Source organism: Fragaria vesca, linkage group LG5 (assembly GCF_000184155.1).
Source record: "Fragaria vesca subsp. vesca linkage group LG5, FraVesHawaii_1.0, whole genome shotgun sequence".
In the NCBI taxonomy this organism is placed as follows: domain Eukaryota; kingdom Viridiplantae; phylum Streptophyta; class Magnoliopsida; order Rosales; family Rosaceae; genus Fragaria; species Fragaria vesca.
In genome coordinates this window covers 24,143,829-24,164,299 of record NC_020495.1, presented here as the reverse complement: position 1 = coordinate 24,164,299, position 20,471 = coordinate 24,143,829, and the positions used below count along the sequence as shown (strand labels likewise).

The following is a 20,471-nucleotide window of genomic DNA, read 5'->3' as shown; positions in this document are numbered from 1 at the left end:
TTTTTGCAGAGAAAAATTCAGATTCTTATCTGAGATGGAAAACCGGAGCTTCGATGTGAAGTCTCGCCGGAAAAAAAGGGCCGGAAAACGTCCTCCTAGGTCGTAGCCTGGAACTCTGGTACCATAAAAGCTTAGAGAAGAAGAAAGCGATACAGAAGATAAGGAAACTGTGATTCTGATTAATTGAAAAAAGAGAGAAGCTACAGCAAATATATGATGTCTTAAGACATCACAGAGACCAACCACGTGTCCCTTATTTACAGCTCAGTATGAGCTTAAGCTAGCTAATTAACTAACAGCTAAACACTCTTACTTACTACTAATTGGATACAATTAGTACTTAATATCCTAACAACGGCGACTTGAGAGAGGAGAGGAAAGCGTGGCAACTTTTCTTTGGTTTTAGTTTTGTATCTTTGGTTGCGTGAAATAAACCTAGGAGAAGGAAAGCTCGACGTACAACTTTGCAGTCATGCATTTTCAGCCACAAGCTTAGAGACCAATACAATCATGATGTACGTACGTTGTGTCATTTCTGTTTGCGACGGGGCTAAGGCCATCTAGCATTATGAGGCTCGCCACTAATTATTTTGGAGAAAAAATACTCATTTAGTACTAATTTAAACTCCTCATTTTCTATTCTAATGATAATCTTTTTCATTAACCCATTTCAATATAAGGTAACCTTTTTTATGCCCAAATGTACAAATCTTTATGCCCAAATGCATAAATCTTTACTAAAGTCTTAACAAACCATATTATTTTAAGATTATTTTACCCTCACCCCTTAAACATACATAGAGAGAGAAAGTGAAAGAGAGAGAATAATTGGCCGGAACCTCAATGGACTCCGGTCACCGGTCATGGTCGCTGGACTCCGGTCACCGGTCGTAGGACTTTGGTTGCCGGATTTTTCCGGTCGTCGAACTCCGGTCGCCGGTAACCCGGTTACTGACTCCTAGTAACTAAATTTTTCTCCGATCGTCGGATTCCGGTCACCGGTAACTCGGTTACTGACCCCCAATAACTCAATTTTTCTCCGGTCGCGGGACTCCGGCCACCGGTGACTCGGTTACTGACCCCCAATAATCGGGTACTGACCCCCAATAATCGGGTACTGACCCCAATAACTTGGTTACTGAACCCTAATGATCAGTTATTGACCCCCAATAATCAGGTTACTGACCCCTATAACTTGGTTACTGAACCCTAATAATCAGTTACTGACCCCCAATAATCGGGTTACTGACCCCTATAACTTGGTTACTGACCTTAATAACTCGGTTACTGACCCCCAGTAATCGGTTGCTGACCCCCTAATAATCGGTTACTGACCCCCAGTAATTGAGTTAATCACCTGAATTTGGTCATGGTGTGAGGGCATTACAGAGGGCAATGACACGGCGGCGGAGTTGAGGCTGGTAAATGCCATCACTGAATAGTTAAGAACAACACAAAATTGAAGTCTCAGCTTAAAGATCCAATACAAAAACCGACACTAAAATGACGAATTCGAACAACTACTAATAGTATTAAAACGACGACGAACCATAATCAGTCGACGTTCTACATGATATCCTCGGCGGTGAACTTGGTGCCCTTGTCCTTATCTGCGGCGGCGCGTCCCTTGGCCGTGCGGTCCAGCAGTGACTTCCGGTCCTTGTCTAATCTGAGCTTGGTGATCACCACCTTCGAAGGGTTGATCCCGACGTTGACCGTTGACCCGTTCACCTTCTCCCTGGTGATGCGCTCGATGTGGATCACCCGCTTGCGGCGGTACACCTAGACGACCTTGCCCTCGCAGCCCTTGTAGGTCCCACGGACCACCTAGACCTCGTCGTCCTTGCGCACCGGCATGGACCGGACACTGTACTTGGTGCGAAGGTCGGAGGAGAGCTGCGCCCTCATCAGGATGCGGCGGACAGACGTCCCTCCATGGAAGAGGTCGCCGGAGATGGTGGGGGCGAGGATGAGGTCGCCGACGAAGGATCTGTGTGTGTGTGTGTGAGAGAGAGAGAGAGAGAGAGAGAGAGAGAGAGAGAGAGAGAGAGAGAGGAGAGTAGAGTAGAGAGAGAGAGAGAGAGAGAGTAGAGAGAGAGAGAGAGAGAGAGAGAGAGAGAGAGAGAGAGAGAGAGAGAGAGAGAGAGAGAGAGAGAGAGAGAGAGAGAGAGAGAGAGAGAGAGAGAGAGTAGAGAGTAGATCGGGAGGAGAAGAAGAGAGAGAGAGAGAGAGATGAGATTTGTGTGGGTTTAATTCTATAGAGGGTAATAATGTCTTTTGCATAAGAATCATTGAAATAGGCTAACAGAAAAGATTTACATTGAAGTGGGCATTAAAATCCTTGTTTTTGTGCATTTGGGCATTTTCCCTATTTTGTAGTGGTCGACCTCACGCAAGTGAAATAACCATGAGTAATATATGACATCTTTCAATGGATTTTACCTAGTTTGAAGGTTATTTGTGGTTCAATGAATCGACTTGCATATCGAAAATGGGACTTTTGGCCATAATCAGGTCATAAATTAAAGCAACCATATGGCTTGCTTGTGGTTGCATTCCAATTCAAATAAATTCTGTTCAACCTTGTTACAAACAAAGTCCAGCATTGTGTTGTGCGATATAGAAATCTCTTGTCGAAATTAAAAACTATAGAGACATATACGTGTCACACGTCAAGGCCAGACCTTTGATCAAACATCACGGTTTTAGGTTTGTCTTGCTCTCTCCAAAATTAGAACAAATAGAAAAAAGAGTATAACAATAAAGTTTGATAAGTATAGAGAGAGAGAAGGGGATTCGGGAGAGAGAGAAGGTTCTACGGCTTGAAGGTTCTAGAGTCCTCGTCACCGACGCCACTGCTCCGCCACCGAGTTATCCTTCCCTCCAGGCCACGTCGCCCTTGTCACTTTGCTTCTCAGATCTGAAGGCTTCGAGCACCGATGACATCAAGGGGCAGCGATACAGTCACATTTTGAGTACGTTCTTTACAACATCTTTATTTGTTTTGTTGAATATGAAGAAATTGGCTTGCTAATCTTGAAATTGAGTGGTTTAAAATCATGACATGTTTGGTTTTATCTTTGTCTATATAAATTGAACCAAGAAATGAGTCTTAATTCATTTGTGAAGTTGAACTTAATTAGTTGGTTAGAAACGGTTTAATTACAATTTTTGGATAAGTTTCCTACTGAAATGATACATATTAACATGGATTTTTCAATTTACACATTCTTTTTACATGGTGGTTTCTTATACGAAACATAGATTTTTACATGTGTTTATGATAGTGATACAAGCACCTTTTTTAGTTTATTTTGGATTGAGGTTTTGAAAATGGAAAATGCTAGAGATCTCAAATAATTTTACCAAATATCAATAGCAAATGATGTGGCATATGCCATATCATCAAACTATTTAAGCATGTATATTCTTATTATATTTCTTTTGTTTAAAATAAAAATATCAGTAATAAAAAATTATTATTATATGATTAGTAAAAAAAATTGTATATGATAAACAACAACCAAAGGAAGAAAGAACCCTTAATCCAACCCTTTCAATTGTGGAGACTTTACGAAAAGGCCATCAGCCAAAACTAGAACAACAAAATACAAAATCGTGTATGGCTTGGTTAATTAGTTCATTGGTAATCGAATTATGATCTATTCTATAAGTCTCGTTCCAGTTCCATTTTCTATCTACCTTGACCAAATCAAAACATATGTCATGAGGAATTACCTGAAGGAGAAGTATATTAAATCATTGAATTGGCCAAAAATCATACGATATATCAATTTGTTATATTGAATGACACCAACATATAGTAGTGGTGTGGTGGGATAATCAATGAGGTTTTGCAATCTGGGAATAGACATATACAGTACGTGATGGAGTTATGATGTTTTTCAATTGATAGCCAGATCCATCTTTACTGGATTTCATATGAATTTAACAAGAGTTCTTATATTGAGGGAGAAAGAAATAGTTGTATTATTCTACATGCAACCTCCTGGATTTGATGCAAGTTTTTCACGCTATAGCTAGTATCAATGTTGATTATGCAGATCATTTGGTTTGTTGTTCTTGTCTGAAGGAACTACAGCGACGGCAGATTTGGTTGTTTGGTGAACCATTTATGTTTTCTTTTTTATTTATTTTGCTGATTAATTGGTTCTAAATAAAATCAATGAAATTGCTGGAAATTATTAAATTAGATCTCATGACACATAAAACGCCAAATCAGAGGCCACGTCATTTTGTATTGAGTTTTGGTATAATTTTTTGGTGTCTGTAGCAGTGCTCTTTGAAAATTCATGTTTAGAAAAAAATGAAAGTATAAAAAAATGTTGAAAAATGCTAAAAACCCCAAAAATTTTACAAAAATCTTATACCAAATGATGTGGCATGTGCCACATCATCATCTTAATCCCAAATATTTTCCAGCATGCCTTCATATTCTATTCTTCTTAATCCAAGTTAAAAATCAACATTGAAAATAAAATAAGAACTATTTTGGTATTATGTAATGGAAACTGATGGTATATCTTGATGAAATTGAGGGTTTGGTTATCATGAAAAACATCAAAGCAAGTACGTTTATTCAAATTTTTCCAGAAAATTTCTAGGTGTTCCTTCTTCCTTCATCTATTTTCTTAATCGTTGTAAAAAAGAATTAGAAGATTGACTATGAATTAAGGGGTTGCCACAGAGGTATTGCGAGGTATGTATGTACGTTTCTGAGTTCATCCCGACTGACGACTTCCATTCTTTCCCAGAACCACCTGACACTTTCCTTGCAATTTGATTCAATTTTGTCTTTCTTGCTCTACACTCCCACCTACATATATATAGTGGACAAAGAAATCCAAATGTTTGCTCTTTTCTTTTTCTGTTTCGGAATGAGGAAGCAAATTTACAATACTCTTAGATCTGATAAAACCTTGATGATCAGCACTTTGATTATTCTATCTAGGTTAATCTCATCAAGTCTTTTATTCTAACAAGGAAGTTATCATTATCGTTTATTTTATCAATCTTTTTAGATTAATTGGAAGAAAAATATATGATATGAAAATTATTCACTTGAAAGTAATGACGTGATACAAACCATGTAGGATGCTACCTAATTTGGTATTAAATTTTTATAAAATTTTTTAGTGTATGTAGCACCAATCATTTTCAAATGTCTAATGAAGTACAAAAATACTTTAGAAAAAAAAAAAATACAATGCGTCTATCTTGTGTTCACGCGGTTACACTATCAACCAGAAAAGAGAGATCTCTCGCATTTCTCTTTACACAACTACTCCTCTGAAATTGAGGCAATCGAAAATCAGAGCGGATTGAAGCAGTTCACCCCATAAATCAAACTGAAAACCAGAAGCAGCTGATTCGGAGCAAAGACGGCGTCGTTGGCAGAGGAAGAGATGTACGGCGGCGGAGGAGACGAGGATGAGAGCATGGGGTTCGGGACGATGAGGATGATGGTGACAAGTCCTACAGGGCAGTGGGGCCCGGAGGAGACGAGGGAGCTGATCGCGATCCGTGGGGAGCTGGAGAGGGACTCCTCTGTGGCCAAGCGCAGCAAGGCTCTGTGGGAAGCCGTCAGCTCTAGGATGTCGGCCAGGGGCTTCAACCGAACTTCGGAACAGTGCAAATGCAAGTGGAAGAACCTCCTCATTCGATACAAGGTAAACCCTCAATGTTGTTGTTCGTTTCATTCACTAAGTTAAGTTACTAGGTTGTTAGGTAGGTATGAGAATTTCAACGGTTAAGGATTATAGCTGACGTAATTGATTTTAGGATTGAGGATGGGATATGATTTTAATTACGGTAGTGATATTTGTTTAGGGGAAGGAGACGTCTGATCCGGAGACGGGCAGGAAGTGTCCGTTCTTTGAAGAATTGCAGGAGGTGTTTACTGAGAGAGAAAGGAATATGCAGAGACTGCTGCTTGAATCCGAGGCGGGTGTTTCCCGGGCCAAGAAGAGGGTTAAGAAAGGGAGGTCAGGCAGATCGTCGGACGAGTTATCAGAAGACCCTGATGAGGATGAGGATGATGGCAATGGAAATGTTAAGAAGAGGAAGACTGAAAGAGTGGTAACGCCGAGAGTAATGAATGCTACTGCAAGTTTTGGCAGTGGGAGTGGTAGTGTGCCAGAAATGCTCAAGGAGTTTTTGAAGCAGCAGCAGAGGATGGAGATTGAGTGGAGAGAAATGATGGAGAGACGAGCACGGGAACGACAGTTGTTTGAGCAGGAATGGCGGCAGAGAATGGTGAAAGTGGAGCGAGAGCGGTTAATGGTTGAGAAAGCTTGGAGGGAGAGGGAAGAACAGAGGAGGATGAGAGATGAGAGCAGAGCTGAGAGGAGGGATGCCCTTGTAACCAGCATCTTGAACAAGCTTATCGATGAAACAAACTTCTGACTTTGTCGAGTAAGTGGAATATTTATTTTGTTTTGGTGTACAAGTTTGAGAGTTCTTCTCACATCCATTGAATATCAGATCACAGTCTTCCATGGATGCTAAGGTTTGCCAAATTGCATACTTGATTTACAGCTCTAGGCAGATAGTGTAGGGGCACTTTTTATTTGCCTCGTCATATAGTGTATATGTTTTCTATGAAGAGCATATAGTCTATATGTTGTTCTTCCAGAAAACTGTATAATTTCTGTTTCCTTTCTCAATTTTATTTGGGTTATAATGTTGCATGGCTCTCTTATGTGACAACAACCTTAATTTGCTTCACTGCTTGCAACTACAAGTTAGGAACACAAACTAACTCCTGACTTTCGTGAGTAAGTGGTTGATTTACTTTGTTTTGGTGTACAAGTTTGAGAGTCCTCCTCACATACATTGAATACCAGATACATTCTTCCATGGATGCTAACATTCTTCCATTGAATACCAGATACATTTTTTCCTTTTCTGATTAATATTTGTATTATAGTGTTGCATTGCTCTTGATGCAAATGGGGATTGGAGATTGAATTTTAAGTATGCATTAAAGATTCTGACTTTTGTATGTGACAACAACCTTAATTTGCTTCATGGCCTGCAAGTGCAAGTCTGCAACCACCGTTAGGAACATAATAACTTGAAGCATTCAATTGGTTATTCTTCTTCTCGTATATAAAAAAAATTGTTGTTCTTCGGTGCAGTAAGATTTTGTGACTTCTTTAGAGGTTATTGGAGCTTAGTCTGATGCCAACCTCCCTCTTTAATAAAACTCAATCAGACTAACTTCTCACTTCTTTAGGGAAATGGTTGATTTACTTTTATTTGGTCTACAAGTTTTATAATCCTTTATCAGCTATTTTCACATCCATAGAAGATTAGATGACACTCTCATGGGTTCTAACAGTCACCAATTTGCATCATTTTTTCAATTTGCAGCTCTGTCCAGGGACACTTTCTGCCCTTGCTTCTTCAATATCATTCAAGTTATTTTTTTGAATTGAAATTTGTTTAGTCCTTGTGGTTTGAAGTCGACATATGTTCAGTCCTTGTGGTTTTATTTTAATCTGAATGGTCCTTAAAGTCACGATTTTTCATCCAAATGGTTTTTCCGTCAATTTTTTCTGTTAGAATACTAACGTGGCCGTTAAAGACATTGTAATTTTTAACAGCCACGTCAGCAATTTAACTGAGAAAATTGATGGAAGGACCATTTGGATGAAAAATCGTGACTTTTAAGGACCATTCAGATTAAAATAAAACCATAAGGACTGAACAAATGTTGATTGCAAACCACAAAGACTACAGTATTTTACCCATTTTTTTTTTCTTTCTTCATTTGTGAATTGGAGAAAGTATTATTTGTTAGCACATGAAATTTGAGATTGAAATTTAAACGTAGATGTTTTAATTTTTTTTTTTTTTTTTTTTTTTACTGTTTAGAATTGCACTTTTCTGATTCACTGTGTTGAAACAATTCGAGAACAAGAATTGCTTACATTCAATTGGTTGTACTGTTGTTCTGCAGCTATTTACGTCGACATTTACATTCCTAATCAAGCTGTATTTCAGGTCAGTATATACAGGGTAGTGAGTTTGTGACTAAATAAAAAGTTTTAGAAGTTGGATGTTGCTTGAATATGAAGAACCCACAAAGATACCAAAATGCTGCAACTTTTTCTATGCTAATCTTCTGTTGTTTTGTTTCTGTATACTGCCTGATAACAATATTAATGTCCTTTAACCCTTATATATTATCTTGAGAAAAAAAGGTATAATAGTATGGCTTGCTGGCCTGTATTTTAGTGCAGACTGAGTACCTCTATCAGTTCATGTTTTACTTCGTATGCTTGCTGCCTTCACAAAGCTCCATTGGGTTATGATCCTGTTTTACCTTTCTGTCCATTGCGTCACCAAACAACAATTTCGTCTTAACTAACATACTGAAGAGAGACCCCTTTGACCACGTTGGTGGATCCAAGTTTGGGAACATTTTTTTTTTTTTTCTTCTATCTTTCTGCTGAGATTAGTATTTCAGATCAGTATTTCATCAAATTGGTCGGTGAGCTGTGACTTGGTTGGTTAAGATGTTTAACTGACAACTTTGAGGTCATGAGTTCAAACCTCATTGACATATGTAGGGTGTGTGAGTTATTAATTAATTTTTTAAAAATATATATATATATTTCATCAAATTGTAGTTGTATGGGAAAATCATCCGTACAGTAGCTAATATTTCAAGAAAAAAAAAAAAAAAAAGCTAACATTTAGCCTATATGAAAGTTTGAGGTTGTGATGTATTCAAAACTCGCCCCAGATCCCTAATCCCTGCATAGAAAATAGTTTGAGTAATCTCCTCAACTGAACACTTGGTATCCTACACAACCACGTTGGGGACAATTCAGATTATATGTTAACTCAACAAATAGATTTGAAATAAATGTCACTCTGGAAAAATAATAGAAAGAAGAAGTCTCAAGACTTTTTTTGGAAAAAAGTATTCATTACTAGAGCTCTACTTAACTACTTAAGGCCTTTCATCCAAGGCTTGGTTAGCTGATGACATAGTGTCCCAGGCAACTTTTTGTTAGTGAGAAAGTAGATTCAAATCTCTAAAATACTTTAGCAGACCAGCGCTCATGAGAAACAAATCTCTGATCAAAACCTCCAGGATCCAAATGCGAAACCCTAGCAGATTAGGGCTCATCAACACGACCCATAAGTGAGCCGCCAAAATGGTCGAGGGCATAATGATCATTTCGTTGTCTAAGTTGCCCAATGTGAACTACTGGATCTGTTTTATTTTTTTGAGAATCGGATCTTTCTTGCTTGTGGGAACAAACTCTTTAAAATTATAGAAAATTTCATTAAAGTCACATTTTCAACATTTTTTTCTACATAAGTCCACCCTAATCTTTTTACCCATATAAGTCCACTTTTAAGGGTAAGTCTATCACTTTGTTTTTGTGATGTTCCTAAAATACCCCTTTTCCCTAGAAATCAGTCTCTCTTCATTCTTCTTAGACGGCTTGTTTTCACTTTCCTCTCTTCGTCTTCCTCCTCCCTTTCTTCTCCGAGATTGAATCTGCGGCCATGGCGGCGTCTCAGACCAACACTAACTAGAAGATGATGCTCGACGCCGCCGGATAGACGACGACGACGTCTCGACCTCAACGTTGCCGGCTCGACCTCGACGTCGCCAGATCGACAACAAAGACGCTCGGATCTTGACACCGCTAGATCGACGACGACGTTTTCGGATCGAAGTTGACGCCTTGATCTCGATGTTGCCAGATCGATGGCGACGACGCCTAGATCTCGACGCCGCTGGATCGACGACGTCGTATCGGTTCTGTCTTCTCTCATACATCAACGACGCTCGGCCCAGACTCATCATCAGCTACGGTCAGAGTCGGGAGCTCCTTATCTATCTCTTCTCTGCTTCAATTTCTTCGCCAGACTCCTCATTATCTCCTCCCATTTTTGAGTAAGCATTCCTCTTTGCTTCAATTTTTGTTCTATATTGTGCTTCAATTTCTCGCATTAGCAGAAGAAAAGCTTCTTCTGAAATTGTATCTAAATATATTATGGTTTGAACCCTTGTTACTAGAGTTGTATTACTTAATACTAAGAATAGTTTCATTCTTGTTTCAATGTTTAAATAAGGATAGTGTTTACACTAACTTGTGATAGTGTTGGTATTTTAGATGGTGATAACATTGTGGTTCAATCTCATGTTTTAATTTTGTGTTTAGTGTTAAGTATATTAGAACAGTAGTTTTCCATAACTGTTGTAGTCTATTTATGCTACTAAGATAGTAAGCTTATGCGTCTGTGGTAGTATCTATGCCAATATTGTTTTGTTAGTGCTATATGCTCATTATGCAAGTGCAATAGCATTCTATAACGTCTACAATATTTTTCTTTTATTCTAATAGTATCTTTATGTAACTGTGATGGTATCTTAGTATGCTGGTATCAAATTCACATTTTTGCGACATTTTAAACTTTGAGTCTTTGCTGCTTTATTCTATGGAAATATTGCTAAATTTTGTGGTGAATTGGCCTATGATCTGGTACCTCATTCTTTTTCTTCCTTTTATTTCTCATGATTGCTGGTTTTGGTTTTGTTTTTTTTTTTTTACGTCTTGTTTGGTAGTAGCTTTACATGTCAGTGATAGTATCTTTCTATATCAGTGATAATATTATTTTATCTCAATGATAGTATCTTTCTTTGTCAATATATTTTCAACATGAAGTCAGTAGCTTTCTCATTGTGTGATAGTATCTTTTCAACATACAAGTAGTATCTTTTCAACATATGGGTAGTATCTTTTTATCTATATGGTAGTATCTATTCAACATGATGTCAATCTTCTATTTTCATGTCAAATACTAATATTATGTCGTTTTCATGTCAACTATTAATATTATGTCGTGTTTGTGTGCTTGCAAAGTTCTTTGCCTTGTAATTGTGGTAGTAGCTTTTGTTGTCAGTGGTAGTAGCTTTTTTTGTCAGCGGTAGTATCTTTTGTTGTCACTGGTAGTAGCTTTTGTGGTCGCTAGAATCTTTATAAATGGTCGGCCGGAAAGTTCGCCGGAGGTCGGTCGGAGACCTCGCCGGAGGTCAGTCGGAGACCATTTATGGTTGTTGACTTTTTATATTAGTGGCATTTTTATAAATATAAGAGATAAAATCTAAGTTTTTTGGTTGGATGACAGTCTGTAATTTTTTTGAACTTTAATACTTAATATAAGACCCTATTTAGGCTTGGGTGGACTTATATAGGAGAAAATGTCTCCAAGTGGACTTCTATGTAATTGCCCCTTAAAATTAGGGCTAATGGTCAAGCTTCTCCCTTAATTTAATTTAGGGAAAATGCCCCTTTGCTACTAATTTATCCTTCCCTTAGCCCATTTGAATGAATCTAATATTAGATAGTCCATTCCAATACAAGGTCTTCCTCTTTTTGCCCAAATCATCAAATCTTACGTGTCTGACCCACAGTATCTATTATTTTCAAGACCAAAATGCCCTTCTAGCTTATAGTATAACAGCCTCCCCGTAGATTTCAAATTTCTGTTTCAAAGAGAGAGAAAGCTACAGAGCGAGAGAGATCGATCGAGCGAGCGAGCGAGAGAGAGAGTGATCGAGCGAGCGAGCAACAACGCGGTTGTCGTCGACGTTTTCCGACGAATATCCGGCGAGATCGATCAGAATAGCTTAGTTGATCGAGCGAGATCGATCTTTAGTTTGCTCGTCACTTCCTTCTCGGTTTGTTTCTCCTTTCTTCTTCTTTCGTTCTGTTTGTTTTGAATTTAGTTGGATTTAGATTTATTTTCGTTTTTGTTTTGGTGAAGCTGTTTGTTTTGAATACTTTTTGTTCTATCTGCTAGGTTGTAGTCTGTTGTTAGGTTTTACTAGTTGTCAATAATTGTTGATTATTTGTGTTTGCTGAACTTTGCTGATCTTTCCTTTTGCACAGCATCTGTTTTGGAATATTTCTGGAAATTGTGATATGGTTACTGGGGGTCGGTAACTAGTTTGGGTGGTCAATAATTATGTTTGAACTGTGTTTAGGTGCGAGTAATTGTTGTTTTATTGTGCTTTATTTGTTTTTCAAGCATCATGTTTCAGTTTTCAAGCTGTTTAGTAGTTGTGACCTAAGTTATTGGGGGTTAATAACTGGTTTATTTTGTTTGTTTATATGTAGGAATGTTGGTGATTCTTTGATTGCTCAGTTTATCTATACTGGAAACGGATTTTATCTTCAACTGAATGATCTTATGAGGTTTTCTGACTTGATCGACACCATTAGTCGACGATTTAGGTTTTCTTCCAGTGATGTTTTTCATCTGCAATACTCCTCTCCTGGTTGTCCTGTCATCTATTTGTACAGTGACCTTGATTTTAAAATGCTATTTTGCTGTGCAAAAATATATAAATTGGATCATGTAGATGTGAATGTTGTTAAGGATGTTGGCAGTAGCTGTTCATCTAAGAGTGTTTTATTTGATGCATGAGAATGATTATTTAGATGATGGATTTAAAGATGGACCTACAAAGTCATATTTGTCAGATGATTGGGGTTCTTACCTTTTACACAAGGGGCAGAAGTTTGAAAGTGTTCCGGATTTTCGAGATAAACTTAGGAAGTATGCGGTTCAAACTGGTTTTTGTTATGTGCTACCAAGGAATGATTCACTCTATGTCAGAGCTGTTTGTGAAAATCATGGAACTGAAAAATGTGGCTGGGAAGTAATTGGATCTGTGGCTCCTATAAATAATTGTTTTTATATTAAGGAGTTTAATAACATACATACTTGTAAATGTGTGCTTAGGAATCAAACTCATCGGCAGTTAGGGTCCAAAATAGTTAGGACATGCATTGAGTCCAATGTGTTCCTTAACCTTGGTTTGAAGCCTGCTGATATTATGAGTAATTTCAAGTCTACTTACGGTTTTGAAATTAGTTATAAGGTTGCTTCAAGAGCAAAGAAAAGGTGTTTGGAAAGATGTATGGCTCTGATTCTGATTCCTTTTCGATGTTAAGTTGGTATAAGGATGCTGTTTTGGAGACTAATCCAGGGTCTTTCTTTGTCCTTGAAGTTGAGGAGAATACTAATAGGTTCCAAAGGGTTTTTGTAGCTTATGGAGGCCAAGTCAAGGGTTTCAAGTTCAGTCTCCCTGTTTTATATGTGGATGGTACATTTGGAAAGAGCATTTACAAGGGTCAGATTCTTTCTGCCACTGGAAGAAATGGAGACAAAGGTACCCCCGATAAATTATTAACCCCCAGTAATTGTTTTTCAGCTTTATGTTTGTGTTGAAATTGTTTTCATTTATTATTTTTGTTTGTTAAATTCACATTTTGGAGCGGAATGCTCCTGTTGGCGGTGCAGCGGCACGCTGCTTTATAAGTTATTGACCCCCAGTAACTTTTTATTTATTTTTGTTTGTGCAGGTTTGTTCCCTTTAGCCTTGTGTATCTGTGACTCAGAGACTGAAGACAACTGGTTTTTTTTCTTCAAGCACCTGAAGGCTTTGCTGGAACCGCAGGGAAGGGTAATCACGTTTATCAGTGATCGTGGTGGTGGGTTGTTGAAGGCTTTTAATCAAGTGTTTCCTGGTAATCCTCATCTCTTTTGTTTCCATCATTTGAGATATAATCTTACTCAAAAGTACAGGAACAAAAGGAATGTTGTTGTGCTTGCTCAAGTATTGCAAAAGTTTTTTAAGGTTGCTTATGCATCGACCGAGAGGGCTTATTACCATCACTTACAAGCTCTGAGAGATGAGGGCGGTGCTGAAGTAATTGATGAGTTTATAGCTGAGATCCCTTTGGAGAATTGGTGCCATGCTTTCTTTAAGGGCTGCCAGTTTGGGATCATGGCAAATAGTATTGCTGAGTCTTTTAACAAATGGATTGTTACTGAGCGTTCAATGCCTCTGCTTGCAATGATAGACTAGACTAGGATGAAAGAAATGAAGATGATGTCTGAAAGGAGAGTTGAGTCCAAATCTTGGACTACTCAGCTTACACCTGAAATGGAGAAGAGCTTGTTGAGCGGATGCATAAGGCGTGTAGTTTCAGGGTTATTGCCTCCCAAGAAAGTGTTTATGAGGTTAGAGATGATGAGTACTCATATTCTGTGAACCTTTCTACTCGTACTTGCTCTTGTGTGAAGTGGCAGATCAATTGCTTCCCATGCCCTCATGCCTTTTCTGCTATACAAGCTGCAAGATTGAATGTTTATGATTTTATTGACTCGTACTTTAGTGCCGAATATTTTAGGATGAGTTATAGCTTCCCTATTCATCCAGTGAGTAATGTTGATGCTTGCACTGAGGAGTCCATACTACCTCCTATTACAAAGAGGCCGGCTGGGAGGCCTAAGGCGAAGAGGATTAAATCTTCTGGTGAGAAGAAGCCTATTCGGTGTGGTCGATATCTTAAGTTGGGACATCATAATAGGCAGAGCTGTACTGAACCTTTAAATGGGCAGCAGTAGTTTCTTTTGTGTTGCAGTCTCTACTTTGAGGAGTTACAGGGTGTCAGTAACTGTGACATCTGGGCTTTGTAATCTCTATTTTCCATGTGATTTGAATTAGGGAATACCATTTGATACTGTAATGACAATTAACTGAATGGTATCTTGAGATTGAATATGTACTGAATCATAGTTTTGATTGTATTTTGTTTTCATTTTGACAAGTCTGGTTTATGTTATGTTTTAAACTGTAAATGAATTATCATGTGTTAATACCAGTCAGTGGCCAGTTACTGGGTGTTAGTAACTTGTTAATCACTCGGGTGACAACCAAGTAACTGGTTACTGGGTGTCAGTAACCAGTTACTGACCCTCAGTAACCAGTTACTTGGTTGTCACCTGAGTGATTAACAAGTTACTGAACCCCAGTAACTGAAGTGATTGACCAGTTACTGGGTGTCAGAAACCAGTTACTGATACCCAATAACCAGTTACTGGGTGTCACCCGAGTGATGGACCAATTACTAGGTGTCAGTAACTAGTTATTGACACCCAGTAACTGAAGTGATTGACTAGAGACTGACCCCCCAGTACCAGTTACTGGCCCTCAGAAACCAGTTACTGACCCCCAGTAACCAGTTACTAGGTGTCACCCGAGTGATGGACCAGTTACTGGGTGTCAGTAACCAGTTATTGACACCCAGTAACTGTAGTGATTGACTAGAGACTGACCCCCCCAATACCAGTTACTGGCCCTCAGAAACCAGTTACTTACCCCCAGTAACCAGTTACTAGGTGTCAGTAACTGCATGATTGATGCCTTAGCAATCCTCACTAATAGTTCAGTGTACCTGTAACTAATTATTAAGTTTTAGTTCAGAAACAACAACCATCATGACTAATAGAAACCATATCATAAACATTTACATTTGTTTGCATCACCATTCTAAAAGATGTTCTTGAAATGAAAAAAGGATCGTACTTTTTACATAAATGGATGATATCAATTTGTACACAACAGCAGAAAAGAAACCCAGAAGTTTAATAAGGAGCAAAATTCTAATTGCTCGACATTGATTTTGCATCTACTGGTTCAAGGAACCCATCTGGTGCAAAACTCTCTTCTATGTCAATCTTCATGAATTGTCTCAGCAACTGCTTTCTCATGTTATCTCCGCCTTTTTTTGTCGACTTTAGGTTATACATTAGGCTCTCAATGTTGTGGAGCATGTAAGGCCCACAATCCGACCTGCATTCATGTTACCAGTAAACTTGAGTTTCCTTTCACACCACACATAATACACATAATACAACTAGTTACTGACCCCTAAGAATTAACGTTTCCTTTCTATAAGAAAAAATAAGGGATCAATGGTACTTACAAAAAAATTTTCTGCTGCGGGCAAGTTAAGTCTTCTTTCAGCTCATACTGTTCTTCATTGACATTGTTTGAGAGGACCCATTGTCTTGTTTCCTTCTCCTCATCAGTCATTTTTACTTTGGTTTCTATCAAACCATGTTCATCCTCGCCAGTATTTTTGTCTCTGAATTCTTTTGGGTCTTGGCTCTCAGGGTATGTTGATGCAGCTAGACGCATAAATCTCCTTATGTGCTTGACCTGTGAGAGTAATATTACAAAAAATTAATATCTACTCAATCAATAGTAACCGGTAACCGGTTAATCAATCAATTGTGTTGCATTGCATTGCATTTATGTTCAACTTCAACCAATTGTACATGAATTATTCACTTACCACATTCATTGCATTCTGGAAGTATGCAGGATCATCTGAGGTGTACTCCTTTCCATGCGGCAGCTTCGTGTTCATATGCAATAAACATTTTAAACAGTTGTCAATGACCAACAATGTGTAGTGTCTGTTACGGACATGATGTATTGGTATAAACACTTTGTCATTGCTGAATTGACCACATCGGTTCAATGATTTTGTCTTCAATCTGCAGTTCGTAGCCTTTAAAATCACATTTCTCCCCTGCTTCCTTGTATTTTTCCTTCTCTTGCTCATGTTTTATTGCAACAAACTGTATTTTTTTTTTTGCAAAAAGAAAGTTTTGTTAGCATTAACTCAATAAATGAAGGGAATTACAAAGGTGTGGTAGTTTTACTTACAGCTGCTTCCACATCAAGGAATCCCACTCGGATGCCTGACCTCTTTGCTTTTTCCTTTAACATTTGAATATAAATCTTGAGAACCTGCATTCAATTATATATTTTCAGAAAATCACACATGAAATTTAAGGACAGAGACTTTTTTGCCAAAAATAATTGCACCCAGTTTTGATTACTAGGTGTCAGTAAGTGGTTATCTTTACATTAGTTGTAAGCTCTCCTTCCTCTATTATTGCCTTCAAGTCCTCCTTTGTGATCTGAACTATTAAAGAAGGATCTTGCCAATATACATAGCTGTTCAATCCAAAACAATTGAAATAAGAAATAAGAAATAAGATACTCAAATCTTTATAAAGAAGGGAAGAAGTAAAAACAACATATATACTTGCTCTTTGTTTGCTTCTTGATTTGTTTTGAACCAGCTCTCATAATGCATTGCCACGTCCTTTTCTAGAGTCGTCCATGTCTGCGTTGTGCATTTGACTTCGTCAATAGCTATGTTGTGATTTTTGGATATGTTCCTTCTGGCTGGTTGGTTCTTCTTTGGCTTAAGGTCTTCAGGTGTGCCATACTCCCATTCTTCTTGTTGCTTTTTTGTTGCATCCCTTTTGTTAACCTTCACATTTCTCTCTATCGAAAGGGGCTGAACAACTTTCTTCTTTGCTCGTGCTTCTTCTTTCTCAACAACAGCAACAAAATCATCCATGGAAGAATTGATTTCTTCTTCAGTCTGTTCAATGTAGACCCGCGGCTTCTTCTTATATGTCTTCAGACTTTCATTTTCCTTCACCTTTTCTTGTTGTTGCTGCTGCTTCACTATGTCCATGACCACTGTCTGAATTATTTCTTGACACACAGTCGAATCTTCTTGTTCTGCACCATATCCATCACAATTGTTTGGATTGGTATTGCAGGTGTTGCTCCACATGACTGCACATATGAAAACAAAAAAATGGAATTACTATGTGTCAGTTATTGAATTACTATGGGTCAGTTATTAGGATCTTACATCTTCAGGGTTTGAAGTCTGGCGAGCTCGAGAATGTGCATCAACTGTATTTGGTTCATTCTTCTCAAGGTGTTCATTTGGAGCTGCTACTACCATTTGCATCTTCAAGGGAATATTTTTCTTCTTGGTCTTTTTGGCTTTCGCTTTTTTTAAAGACTCTCAAAGCTCCTTGTTTTCCTTCTGTAGCTACTCTATGTGGATGTCAGCAGCTTTCACCTTAGTCAACAGTTGTGCATTCTTTTCCAGGAGCTCTTCATTTGCTTTTGTAAGTTTTTCAAGCTTCTCCTTCAAGGTTTTTTCAGGTTGCTTCCTCTCCAAATCTCTCATCAGAGCTCTCAAATTCCCAGACATTAATATAAACTGTTCTTCTTCCTGCCACTACCGGGACAAGCACTTTAGCCCCTGTTAGCTTAATTCGTTGGCTGAGATATTAGCCGACGAGACTTCGTCGGCTATAGTTTTGTCGGGAAAGGCTCGTCGGCAATGACTTTAGCCGACGAAACTATAGCCCGTCGTCGGCTAGTCTCTCAGACTTTAGCCGATGACGAGTTGTTTCGTCGGCTAGTCTCTAAACTTTAGCTGAGACTAGCCGACGAAACAACTCGTCGGCTATTTTCTTATCTATAGCCGACGAAATAACTCGTCGGCTATTCTCTAAGCTTTAGCCGACGAAACGCTTAATATATTCGTCGGCTATAGTATGTAATAAAAAAATAAAAAATAACTAAAGCCGACGAAATAGACCGTATTTCGTCGGCTTTTAAGGGTTTAGCCGACGAATACCTCGGCGTTATAGGCTGCTTGCATGGCATTATAGGTTGCCTGCGCTGCATTATAGGCAACATGAGCAGCTTGCTGTTCCCGTAGTCTCTGAAGTTTCGACTGTAGAAGCTGAGTCGTCCTGGTGGTCATGGTCTTGCTGCTGGTCGAGGCTGCCTTTCGTTGAAATCCTGGAGTGGTCTTCAGGACCCCCTCGCCCTTCTTTCCTAGACCCCGGCAGTAGAAGTTGTTTGCTCGCGGTGGGAAGGCTGTGCCCATGATCGTCTCCCCAACCGTCGGATCCGAAGTGTTGATCCGGGACATGGCTTCGGACATCTCTTCCTCATGCGTGTCCGGCCATGTCTCCCTCACTATAGCACTTATCACCTCGTCACTAGCCTCCCTCACCTTCGCCTAATTGGATAGGAAAAAATAATTAATTAACATTTTCACATATATATAAGTAAAATTTAAAATTTAAAAACGTAAGATGACTTACAATATCCTCTTGGGAGTCAGGATATGCCTTCTCGTACGTATAGATGTACGGGTTGACCTCTGGATGTTCCCTGGCCGCCTCATCCATGAAGACAGTGAACGGTCTAGAACCGGCATGATGGTTCATTGTGTTGCGTTGCCGGTTCTGAGCGTTCGCCCGGGAAACCGCCTTCAAAGAAAAAACTTAACTATTAGTAAAATATTTAAAAACGCACGTACTTAATGACAAATTAACTAATTAATTTTTTAAATACCTGTTTACGAGGGTTGTTGAATTCTGATGTCAGCAGCCAACGCCACTCGTACTCTCTGTATTGGAACTCAGCAGGGGTACCAGAACGTGCGTTCCCGTGCGTAGTCCAATGAGTCCATAACTCGTTCTTCCACTCCTTGTACCTACAGATACAACAAAAATATTAGAAATATTATTAATATCACATACAATTTTGTTTTTTCATTAACTTCCCAACGTACCTTCCCCCATGCACAAAGTCCGCCCAGCTGCTCTTCAGGGGCTCGGGAACCTCAAACCACACCTGTATTTAACCGTTTATTAGTTTAGTTTTTTGAGAAATCTACAATGTAATACATAATATTATTGAGGCATTTTGTAAACTCACCGACATCGCGTTGTGGACCAAGTCCTTAACCTCCTGCGGGACCTCGCCCCAGTCTGACCACAACATAGGGACTCTATCCCTAATGAGCGCTCCCACGCGGCCGGAGTACTTCCTCGACTTCCCGCTCAATACTATGTGGCCATCTCCGTCAGTATCGATGACGATCCTCCCTGAGGTACCGACGATCTTCTCGAGAGTCTTCCCTGTGACGGGGCCTCTCTTCTTTTTTGCCGGCTTCGCTCCGACGGTGCCTATCACATGATAAACCAAATTGATTATTAAAATCAGAGAATTATAAGAAAACAAATCATTCATCTTTCATTACCTGAGGGCGATGCGGCGGACGCGACGGATTCCTTCTCCGATGATGATACCCTCGCGGAAATAAGAGGTGTATCAAAAGGCACGAATCGGTACGCCGCTGATGGATAAATCGGCGTCCATGAGTCATCGACTGCAGGTATGGCCGGTATCATCCGCGGAAGGAATATGTGAGGCGGCGGCATCTGTGCCCTAGATGACCCACTATCTGAAGAAGTAGGTCCTGGAGTGGGCGCCCGGTGTATCTCAGGCATACGGGGTGCAGACACCTCCGTCTAGGGCTGAGTAAACAACTGCCTCGAGGAATGAGGGAAGCCCCGCTGCCTCGATGAAGGGGGCACCTCCGGCTGCCTCTGTGCCGTCTGCAGAAGGCTCGCATATCTAGCTGTCATGAGGCCCTGAAACGACGTCTGAGGGTTGCTAGAGGTTCCCTCAGACGATTCGGACCTTTGGCCCTTCAAACCCTTCGTCGATCTAATATTACCACTCATCCTGTTTAAAATATTAATTTGAATCAAGACCACAAAATCAAAAAATGTAAACTCATTCAATTAGTCAAAAAAAAAAATATATACACTTCCTAAATACAAATTTCCACTTCCTAAATACAAATATACACTTCCTAAATATACACTTCATAAATAAAAATATACACTTCCTAACAACACCACAACATTAGCAAATT

General features: G+C 39.1%; 1 protein-coding gene and 1 pseudogene across 1 annotated transcript; one reads left to right on the top strand and one right to left on the bottom strand.

The window, feature by feature from the left end:
* Positions 1-1,554: 1,554 nt before the first annotated feature.
* On the bottom strand, positions 1,555-2,698 carry LOC101292805 (annotated as a pseudogene).
* A 1,870-nt stretch (positions 2,699-4,568) lies between these two features.
* LOC101308468 (trihelix transcription factor GT-3b-like) lies at positions 4,569-6,994 on the top strand. The gene is made up of 2 exons (XM_004300356.1): positions 4,569-5,690; positions 5,851-6,994. Exons 1-2 carry the CDS (start codon positions 5,427-5,429, stop codon positions 6,424-6,426), a joined length of 840 nt encoding a protein of 279 aa, XP_004300404.1. The 5' UTR covers positions 4,569-5,426; the 3' UTR covers positions 6,427-6,994.
* The last annotated feature ends 13,477 nt before the right edge of the window (positions 6,995-20,471 follow it).